General features: G+C 40.6%; 2 protein-coding genes across 3 annotated transcripts; both read right to left on the reverse strand.

Moving 5' to 3' along the window:
* Positions 1-949: 949 nt before the first annotated feature.
* Positions 950-9,948, reverse strand: LOC122027250. 2 transcript variants are annotated; one of them, XR_006124332.1, is made up of 3 exons: positions 9,519-9,832; positions 8,094-8,253; positions 950-1,598 (listed from the first exon to the last, which is right to left on the reverse strand). XR_006124332.1 is itself a non-coding variant. In XM_042586177.1 (2 exons), exons 1-2 carry the CDS (start codon positions 9,931-9,933, stop codon positions 8,222-8,224), a joined length of 447 nt encoding a protein of 148 aa, XP_042442111.1. In that variant the 5' UTR covers positions 9,934-9,948; the 3' UTR covers positions 8,094-8,221. The 2 variants fall into 2 exon arrangements, 1 of the variants encoding a protein (XP_042442111.1); XM_042586177.1 differs by lacking the exon at positions 950-1,598 and having other exon boundaries at positions 9,519-9,948.
* A 580-nt stretch (positions 9,949-10,528) lies between these two features.
* LOC122026809 (protein NRT1/ PTR FAMILY 4.6-like) lies at positions 10,529-11,179 on the reverse strand. Its single transcript, XM_042585523.1, has one exon. It carries the CDS (start codon positions 11,177-11,179, stop codon positions 10,529-10,531), a length of 651 nt encoding a protein of 216 aa, XP_042441457.1.
* Between the last annotated feature and the right edge of the window lie 377 nt (positions 11,180-11,556).

Below are 11,556 nucleotides of genomic sequence, written 5' to 3' on the forward strand. Positions count from 1 at the left end.
TGTCCAATCTAAAATACCACATTCATAAGTTACTAACTGAGGGCATACTGTACATATTTGGACTGAGTCTCAGAGTTCAGCTGAGCGGCTACCAGCTGAAGTAGCCCAACTAAAAAGAGAACTAGAAAGCCAATCAGAGCTACTAAAAGAGATCGAGCGGGCCCTCATAGTGGAAAAGGATAAAAGTCATGACCAAGTTCCAACTCGGAAGGCTCTAGAAACAAGTATAAACTTTCATGTCACGCCTCTAATCAGCCAACACTCAGAAACTTATGAGTCATAGATGGCCTAGACCTCAAGAATAAGGAGGATCGGGCTCTTGCCAAGAAAGCTGGAAGAAGCAGCGGAAACATATCAACCGAATGGTTGAGCAAATTGGTAAGGACCTTCAGCTTAAACAGAAACAACAGGACTTTGATTAAAAAGAAGCCAAGCTAGAGGCTTTAAAGGACGAGCTAGAGGCCTCGAAAGTCGAGTGCGCTAGCTACAAAGAAGGAGAGCTCGATCGACTATACGCTTTTAGGGTGGAGCATCTACGCTCGAAGGACTTCAATCAAATACTCACCGATCGAACTTTTAAAATGTTTAGCTATGGAGCAAAGAGGACCATCAAATAGCTGAGGGAAGGAGGCTCTCTGATAGCTAATATTCCTAAAAATTTTATCCAGCGCCAGAAGATCTTGAAAAATATTTCGGAGGACGTTTTTCCTAACTTTGCTTGGTGTTTCTTTTGACATTTTCTATGGCTATATAAAATCTTAATGACTTGCGGTGTTTGATTGCATATATTTTCTTCTGCTTTTATATCTTCAACGTTTGTAACTCCTAGCATTTTACCATGTCCTTTCCTTTCCTTGGACTTGCATCATTTTACTTATCAAGTTTATTCGAGTGATGCCTAACTGAACAACCACTCAGGCAAATATTGTTGGATCGAGAAGTGCTATAGGAGAGATAAATAGCGCTCATGGCTATTTCGTTCGATTTAAAACAAAGTCAAAAATACACAACGGAATTAAGTAAAGAAAAGAGCACGCGCAAACATAAGTAGTTACTTGGTTCGGAGCCTGTGTCGACTCCTACTCCAAGGCCCACGCTCGTTGAACGTTTACGTTGGGTAACAACTATAATCTCGTAAAGATAGTTACAAATTTCAAGTACAAATAATAATGAAATATACCAACGACAAGATTAATAGTAGATTCTGAGCTCTGGGGTCGTCGGCGTCAAGTTACAGCTTCGTTAGAACTTCTCGCTGGCAGCGTAATGATTGCTTTTCTTGTTGTGTGCTAACTGCTACCTCGAGGTCCTCTTTTATACACTGCTGGAGGCGCCTCCAAGCCTGTCCGAGGCACCTCCAGGCCTCCCGAGTCGCCCGCGTGAATCACTGCTGAACTCGTCGCACCTTATCAGCTTGAAGGCGCCTTCAAGTCACTCCAAGGCGCCTCTCAGCCTTGGTCCAAGGCGCCTCCAACTCCCTCCGAGGCGCCTCCAGCACTGCTTCGCGACCAGCTCACATTCTACACCCGAGGCACCTCCAAGCTCCATGGAGACGCCCCGCATACTGTTCATCCGAGGCTTGCCTTGCTCATTTGTCCCTGCAAAGCATGTTAGTTCACCCAACATAGACATACCCTACAAGACAAAGTTAACACACATAAAATATGACAAATTAAGTGATTTGATAGTCATCGGACTGTCCGAGTCTGATTTTGAATTTTCGACCAGAAACCCTAAGTCGACCTGTCGCCTACTGTTCCCTCTGCAGGGAACACGTCCTCACCTACTCCTCTCAGAAGATTTACCTGATGTCAGTCCGGTCCTCCAGACCAACTGGACTTTGCGCCTAGAGTTACCACCCTCTAGGACCTAGGGTTACCACCCCCTAGGGTTTTTCTCCACCTAGGGTTAACGCCCCTTAGGATCTAAGGTTGCCACCCCTTAAGATTTTTCTCCACCTAGGGTTACCACCCCCTAGGACCTAAAATTACCCCTCCTTAAGATTTCTCCTCCACCTATGGTTACCACCCCCTAGGGTTTTTCCTCAACCTAGGGTTACCACCTCCTATGACCTAAGGTTACCGTCCCTTAGGATTTTCCACCTGCCTAACCGCAGTTAGGACTTTCCTGCACACTTGTTTAAGCTCATTAGATAACAAAACAACTTAACTTGAACCCTTTGACATAATCAAAACACTGATTCAATCGTCGGATACTTCCCACATCAACAAATATCACCCTAAGCGTTTGAAAAGCTTTCAACATACAAGCCCATGGTTTAAAGGCTCGAGAGACCCCTAAGGAGCCACTAATCCATCAGCGTTATAAGTGTCCAATATTTAAGCGCGTGGATGAGTGTCTTTATAACGTGGTTGAACAGCCTAAGAATCTGAAACTTAGGCATGATCACATATAACTAGACCACTCAACACGAGAGTCTGAAACTTATAACTCGATCGCTCGACACAAGAGTCTGAAACTTGATGGTGAGAACAAGTACACTTATAACTCGATCGATTAACACGAGAATCTAGTACTTGATCGTGAAAATAAACTCACTTAACATTCAGAAGAAGAATCCTTCCTTCTTATTGCTATCAAGGAAGATGTGTGCTGTTTTGTGTTGAATGGATGAGGAACTCCTACTTTCTACTCCTATACAAGAGGAAGAAAGGGTAAGGAAGAAAGATCACTTACCAGAAAGGAGAATGAAATCCTTTAAGAGATCAAATCACCAGTGAGACTGACGAGAGATAGAAAGAGTGCAACAACATCATCGACAAAAGAGAGAAAGGGTGAGATTAATTACCACAAGGGAGTAAAAGAACATGAGATCAATGAACTACTAGGGAGAACGGTGTATTTTTAAAAGGGCGTATTTTTAAAGAAATCAATGCGAAAAAGTAAGAATCAGTTGGATTAAAAAAATATATATCAATGTGAAAGAAGAAGTGTTTGCTAGTTTAAAAAAATAAAATATGTAAGTAAAAAAATTAATTAATAATTAATTTAATATAAGTAATATTAAAAAAATATTAAAGTTTTTGGGGCCACAATACAATAACAGGTCCTAGGTAAGACCTATGCCTTGAACTGGTACTAGATAATATGAAACCAAAGGCACCAAACCAAATACTAAAAAAGAATTTATTGAAGCATGTGTCAGATGGTCTTGAGAGTAAAAGCAGATGACTACCGACTTGGAGGAGCGAAGAGAATGCAACAGGACAACTAGTGCAAATGCCAACATGATTTCAGTTTAGCATGTAAATTTCCACATGAAACATTAATATTTTGTAGCTCATATTACTGATCACCAAATTCATTGTAGCATAGAGACACAAAGCTAGGAAGTGAACGCCACAAAACATGAGTGCAAAACAAAAATACTTCCATGATTATGCACATGAACACGGTTATACAAATAAAATGTTATTATAAATTTCTCTATAATTTCATCCTCGTGTTCTACAAATAAAATGTTATTATAAATTTCTCTATAATTTCATCCTTACTTTTGACTTTTGAAAAAATACACATAATAATATTTTATGTTATCATTTATAAAAATGATAAAATATTTATTACCACCACGTATTGACGTACCTTTCAGATCGCATACATCAGTGTGGATTAGGTCAAGTGATTTGTTACTTCTTTCAATATGTTGAAAGAATGACCGCGTCAATTTCGCTTCAATACAAATCTCACACTTATATTTCGGGTCAAGATGAAATGTAGATATGCTCTTCATGTTTATTAATCAATGTAATACATCGTAGTTAACATGTCCTAATCTACCAGGCCACAAATACGAAGACTCAAGCATATAAGTGGAAGAGCTTTCAGTTTTATTTATCTTAGGTCTAATCGTCATTACATTAAACTTAAACAGTCCATCAAATATAGCCCTTCCTACAAACACTCCATTTTTGGATAACACAACTCTTTCCGACTCAAAAATAATGCGGAAGTCATGCTTGCTTAGCAGTGATTCAGACACTAGATTCTTCCAAATCTCTAAAACATACAGCACATTGTTCAGAGTAAAGTCCTTACGCAAGATCATCTTCAGCACCACCTTTTCTTGACCCAAGATGTCCGAGGTTGCCGAGTTCCCTATGAACAGCTTGTCTCAAGTGACTTCTTCAAAGTTGTGAAACAACTCCTTATTGCAACAGACATGTCTGGTGACTCCAATATCGATCCACCACTGCCGCGAGTTTGAACCGATCAGGTTCAACTTAGAGACCACTACGCAAAAGTCGTTCATTTCTAGTCCCTCATTCAGGTTGCCCTCTTGCTTCTTCGGCTTTCTGCACTCCGAAGATTTGTGACACACTTTGTCACAATTGAAGTACTTCCCAGAGAACTTCTTACTGATGCCTCCTCTGGATCCCATCTTGGAAGACTTAGGGTTCTTCCGTTTCGAGCTTTGACCATGCTCGACCACTTTAGCTTTCACAGTAGCCTAAGAGAACAATTTTCTCTCTGAACTCTTGTAGAATTTGTGGTCATCTCAACATAATCGAATTTGTTTCAAGATTGTTGGATACAAACAATCTGTTACCGGAAATATACAACGTATTAGCTAAATTTAAACTGCTCTGAATTAAATTCAACTTACAATCGAGATGACCTGAGCGGATAATCTCAAGTTGTCAGCAAGGGCTGATTTCTGCTACGAGTCGAAGAATTGTCAAGCAAGAAGATCGACTGAGCTGCTAGTCTGTGTTGCCGAGCGGACGAATCGACCCAGAGGACAAGTCGGCCAAGTAGAGGGCAGATCGACCAAGCAATAGATCTGTGTTGCCAAGTGGGCGGATCAACCAAGAGGACGGGTCAGCCAAGAAGAGGGCGAATCGGCCAAGAGGACAGGTTAGCCAAGTGGAGGGCGGATCAGCCGAGCAGGCAAGTCGACCACACAAAGGGCAGATCGGCCAAGCGGAGGACGGATCGACCGATCAGGCAGGTCGACCATACAGAGGGTAGATCGGCCAAGCAGAGGGCGGATCGACCGAGCGAGCAGATCGACCACGCAAAGGGCAGATCGGCCAAGCGAAGGGCGAATTAGCCAAGCGGGCAGGTCGGCCAAGCGGAGGGCGGATCAGCCGAGCGAGCAGGTCGGCCAACCAGAGGGCAGAGAGACTGACCAGACGAGCTGACCAAGGCCTGCAAGAGTCGCAATTTCCTTGAAACAGATTCGCCCTCACCTCCGGCTGTGCTTCGAGGCTTACTCGGATCGTTTGTTTCCAAGGATACAACGGTTTGACTGTGATCCCTACCAAGCGCTGGTGGTCACGACGAACTGAGTGGCACCCGATCGCTATCAAGGGCACTCTGCCGAGCAAGAGTAGCATGACAGAGGAGGGGAATGAGACGGGGAGCTTCTGCTTGCTTCTTGCGTGTCTTCTCTGCCTATGATCGCAGCCTCCTTATATAGGAGCTCAGATCAACGATAGTGTTAATGGTCGATTAATGACCATTACTAGCCGAGCAGTGAAACGTCTACTGTTTCACTCATTATTACTCGAACGTTTAGATTCTACATTAATCTCAAATTTAATACATCCGTTCCACAGCAGCAAAAAATTTACATGGCAAAACGTTGGTTGTTCCACTTGAGTGAATTTTATCTCGACCAGTGCGGCATTCGACGCACGCAGGTCGTGCCCGCACACGAGTCAACATGATTCAGTGCAATCCGGACCCTGGATTTGCACCCCCCTGCACACCCACGCATGAAAGAGTCTCTCCCCATGCATTTGTTCTCATCCTCAATACATGTAAATCAATATAAATCAATCAACAAACCTTGAAACTTCCAATGTGAGACTAAAGTCTCATTCATAATAGAGACTCTCTCTTCTTCCGCCTCTTCTCCATTCACATATTTAACAATCCTCCACATGAATAGAGATAGGGTATGTGATAGCACTCAGCAGTTAAATCAAATTTTTACCCTTTGAACCTTCCCTTGTGAAGATTTGGTTGCTTACTAGCTGATAGTAAACACGATATCCTTGAACTATACTGCCGTCTATGAAAACAATAACAAATTTCACCCAAGACTCTCCCTGATACAACTCAATTTTCATGAGTGTGTTCGTTCTTAGCCATGAACACGTCTGGTTTTGTGAGAAGCTTTAGGAATTATGTCTCCAATTCTTTTCCAAGCGACCTCACTTCTTTCTCGCATAGATGATCCCTCAAGAGTTGTCATCTACTCTTCTTGATCATTAAAAGTTCATTGACTTACTCTGGTCTAGTTACTGTTTCATTGGATTATTCCCCACAGTATGTATAGCCGGTGCAGATTAGTTGTTCCTTTGAATCTAATTCTTAGGATCTCCAGTCAGCATAGATTGGGTGTCTTCTGCACTGATCGCTGACAATGACATAAAGCACATTCCTCGTGAGGAGCTTGCAACTATCTCTCAATTTAACCCTTTGGTTAGCGGATCCGCTAGGTTATCTTTTAACTTCACATAGTCAACAGTGATAATTCTCATTAAGAGTAGTTGTCTAATAGTATTATATCTACTACGTATATGTCTAGATTCACCATTATACAGATGGCTCTGTGCCCGACCGATTACTGATTGACTATCGCAACGTATGCAAATCGTAGGCACAGGTTTCGATCATCGTGAAATATCTTCTAAGAATTATTGTAGTCATTCAGCTTCTTCATCACATTTGTCAAAAGCTACAAACTCAAATTCCATCATGAATCTGGCTATTACGATTTGCTTAGAATATTTCCAGGAAATGGCTGCACCTGCTAGAGTGAAGACATATGCACTCGTACACTTAGAGTCTTTTATATCAAATATCCAACTTACATCGTTGTATCCTTCGATCACAACAGGATATCTTGTATAGTGCAGTCCATATTCACGAATATAGCTCAAGTACCTCAGTACTCTTGTTAGTTATAATTTAAACAATAATTAATTGATAATTCTTATATTTTAAAAACTCTCCACATGAATAAATAACAAATCATTAATGATTTTTAATTAATTTATATTATAGTGGTTAATTATGTAACATTTTTAATTAATCATTAATTAGCCAAATATTTTTTAAATTTTATCCTAAATAACAAATGAGAGTTAATAAATTAATTAATTAATTAACATATATAGAATGGCTATGATAAACTTGTTGCTATATTTTTCTACTTTATTTTATATATATATATATATATATATATATATATATATAAGGTGATGTTAGATATTGTGGCCAATAATTAAAAAATAGCTTCTGTCTATGAAATAATTGAAAAGGAAACTTTAAAATTAGTATTTATAATTAAATAATTTAACAGGTAAATACAACAATAAGCAACTTTATGTTCAAAAGGTAAACCCATAAAAGCTATAATTTGAAGCACTAATAATAAACCAAGATGTAGCAGTGTCAAATTAATAATGTATGAAAAATGAGCTTTAACTACCACATAATACGGCATAAAGCAAAAATGAGAATTAGTTAATCTTCTTGAATTGATTTGTTTTAAACTTCAATAAAAGTAATTACAATATATAAAAAAAATTAGAGCAAAATAAAGGGGTAAGCAAATATAGACCTAAACTCTATAAATAACTTGTATTATTACAAAATCAACCTATAAGCATCATTTGTAGTTAAACTTATTAAAAATTATCCAAAAAGAAGAACGTCGCACCTTTCCTCCCCTTTGTTCTAAAATAGACCTTTATCTGGCCCAAAAAATTACAGTACGAAATCAAATATGATTTTACATCTAAATTTATCCTATAATCCATCGTACTTAAATCAATCATTCTTATTCCTACTAGTCATCCACTAACTTGAAAAAGAAAATCATTGAAAACCAGTAAAGCAGCGAGAGATTATCAAAAAGAAAATCATTGAAAAAGAAAGATGCAATGTATTTGTTTCAGCATGGGAATGTATGGTAAAAAAATTCAAGCCTAATTTTTTTATAGCTCAATTTAGGGTTGGTGATCTAAACATAAAGTTGCACGCAATTGAAATTTTTGATATTAAAAACATAACTAATAACCGTAATTGAGATATAAGAAAAGATAAATTTTACTTACTTATTTTTCCAATTCCTCCCATGCCAAAGACAGAATGAACAGAATGTTTTTTTCTTCTTCCTGAAGTTCCATGGATAAGCCAAATAATACTCAGCTTATCTTCATTTCTCTGGCCAAGCTGGAACATCTCACTCAGTCACTCTACAATAAAGTTTGCTACCTGCAAAATTCAACTTTAACTTTCAGCTTCCAACAGGAGTGTCGCAGATCATAACACGAGTCAAAATAGATTAGAAACAACTTGAGGTCCATGTGTTTTTTGTTTTTATTTCCCAACTGTTAATTTAAGATTGAAGACCTAATGCCACTACACTGAACTGATCCATGGTTGTTCTTCTATCAGAGCGGAGAGGATGTTAAGGTTGATAAACTTCCAGCATTTCAAGTTCATCCCAATCTAATGAGCATGTTTTCCACCTTGAGACGCTTCAATAAAACCAGTCATTGACATTTTATGTAATGAGCAAAGGTTGGATGAATCTCTCCAACCCAAATAGTACATCAAAAAGTTCTATTGTCCAACTTGTAAAGCATAAAGCAAGACTATATCAATGCTCTTGTCAAGGAAAGTAATTCATCATCTAACCTTTCTTTTCAATACAGATACTGTAGTTTCACTTTGGCAGACAACAATCGGTTATAAAATGCAGGAAATATTGTTGTTCTTTTCTGACATGTGGCTAATAGCAGTCTCATTTACAGAATAAACTCCTCTGATGATACTGTGACCTTGAGGACAAACTCCAAACATTCTGACCAACTACCAACTGCTACTGATGGATGTGGTACTGCCATGTATAATTGTTTCATGTCATTCAATGTTGGAGCAGTTAAATTCTAGTTGGGATAGTAGGGCTACTACCAGACTCCAAAACCAGAATAAGAGCCTCCTTTAAGTCAAAAAAGAAATCCTTCACTGTGTCAGTGATCTCCTGATTCCAACTCAGTGCTATGAATTGGAAAGTTAGCACAATGGTTAGTAGAGAAAGCTCACAACCTCACACCTAAGGCTCTCTTTGTTCCCTTTTGATCCAAGCCGACAACAACCAACTCATTATCACAAGACCAGCCCATCTCGTGATGTATGTTATTGTTCTTTGCTTCCTACTTTATTCCTTACCCCGCAATATTTGCCTAAGCATCATGCCAAAAATAATAATAATAATAAAAAAGTTGCTGCTATTTGCTGGGAAAAAGATTTTGAGCCTGTATCACCAAGCCAATGTCGGAAAACTAAGCCTTCACAAATTGTATAAATTACTGCAATAAAACAGGATCCAAAGGTGCCACGAAGAAAGAGAAAAATAAAATCCAGAAGCCAAAAAAGTTGAATAAACGACAGTGATTATGAGGCGAGACGTTGGGGAATTAGAAAAAAACGCAGATCGAGAGAGGAAGAGAGATCGGTGTTAGAGGCGTTGCGACCTGACTCCGGGGTGGACGACGGAGATGACCCAGAAGTTGGCAGAAGACGTTGATTCAGAATCCCAGAGCTGGCGCAGATCTGCCGTGAGGAGTACGCCAGGGAAGGCCAATTCCTACAGCGTCGCCCGTGGGAGTGTCCGGAGAGGAGGACAAGGGATGGGGAGCAATTTGCAGGGCGAAAGAGAGGACCGACGGTTTCTCTTGGATCGTCGCTCGATCTGGAAGAACGGAGATGAGATGAATAGGGAGATCGGAATGGGAAATAGGGTTTGGAGAGCGGCGGCGGCGGAGTGACAGAGTGAGTGTGTGTGAGAGCCTCAAATAGGTAATCCGCAATCGGATGCCTAACAAATTGCGGGTTGACGGATATCGGATTGCAACCAATCCTAATCCAATCAATAACAGACCACTCCATTGTGCTCCTTCCGGCAGCATCGTCGCGAGTTGTCCCTGAAAGTTGAAACCCTAGAAATCCAAATCCTCTTGTCCCCACCCATGTCGCTCTTGCCTGCTGATAATCCAATTAGAGTGAATGTAATTGATGATTAGATTATTAAATTAGCAACAATTAATTGGTTTAAGTTACCGTATATAATCTTGGTTATGTGATTATTTGGTAATCACATAACCAAGGTTATGAAATTATTAATAATAATTATTATTATTATTATATTAATGAATAAGTTGATAATATATATAATAAATAAATAAAATTGATTTATAAATTTTAAATTTTAAAATAAATTTATATATTTTTAAAATATAATTAGATATGTAATTAACTTATTATATATATTTAAAATTTATATATATTTAGATATGTGATTAAAATTTTTAATTATTTTAATAGATTTTATTTTCTCTAGGGTTCCTCCCCAATTTTTTTTTCGCCGACAGCTTCTCCCCAAGCCGCCGGTGTCCCTCCGCCCGCCTCCCCTTCCTGCGCTTCACCACTTCACCCTCCACAGCTCCTCCAGCGCCTCCATCCACCTCTCCTTCCCCTTCTCCGCCTACATCGCGACGACACGGTGTCGCGCGACCCTATGGGAGAGATGGTACTGGTTGAGGCTGTCCCCCGACAGCCATCTCCCGCGCCCTCCGTCGCGTGTCACCCGGTTCACCACCGACACCAGCACCGAGCTCAGGTAGTATCCCGACGCCAGTGACGCCCACGACAGTGACGTCGCCAGCGACCGCATCGTCGCCGACGCCTCGCTGAAGAAGAACTCCAGCGGCCCAACTAGCGTGAACAAGTCCACCGAGCCCAAGAAAAGGTATTGGAACGCCACCCAGAAGAATGTGATCGACAGCGGGCCCTCAGACCCCTCCCCCACCTGCCTCGCCACCCGCTTCGCCTTCGCCACCACCGCCATCGCCATCGCTACTACCAAGAGCACCAGCCCGAACCCGATCCTCTGCAAGTGCGTGATGCCTATCTCGTTCCCCGTCGCGCGGCGCGCGAGGGGCACGATTGCGTGGTCATATAGCGGCGCGATGGCCATGGTGAAGACGACGGGGAAGACCGGCAGCGACGCCGGCAGGACCGTGAGCCTGCCTACGTGCATGTCCATCGTCTCTGCCTGCTGCACCGAGAAGGTCAAGAGCTGCGCAATGCAGCAGCTAAGCATGATGGTCGATGTGAAGATAGGAAGAAGCTTCATCACCACCTTGACGTCCTCCACTTCCTGCCATGAGCAGGAGAGCAAGCGGCGGAGCGACAGAAAACCTGCTCTTGCTTATCTCCTGCTCTTTGAAGGGTATTTTTGGAAAAAAAAAATATTGATAACCCTGGAATCACAGAAAACCTAAGATTTCCAAGGTTTTCTGATTCCTGGTTCTATTCCTTAATTGCTGATGTGGTGGGAATGTTGCATTACTAGGTATCACCAATTATTTAAACCAAATAAGGTTATCGTTGATAACCAACTAAGGTTATCAACGATAACCCCGAACCAAACATGCCCTAAAATTCATCAGTAAAATGTATACATTGTAGGTGGTAAGAAAAAGTAAAAATCATCAATTAAGGTATTACTTG

This window comes from Zingiber officinale, chromosome 10A (assembly GCF_018446385.1).
Source record: "Zingiber officinale cultivar Zhangliang chromosome 10A, Zo_v1.1, whole genome shotgun sequence".
Lineage (NCBI taxonomy): Eukaryota > Viridiplantae > Streptophyta > Magnoliopsida > Zingiberales > Zingiberaceae > Zingiber > Zingiber officinale.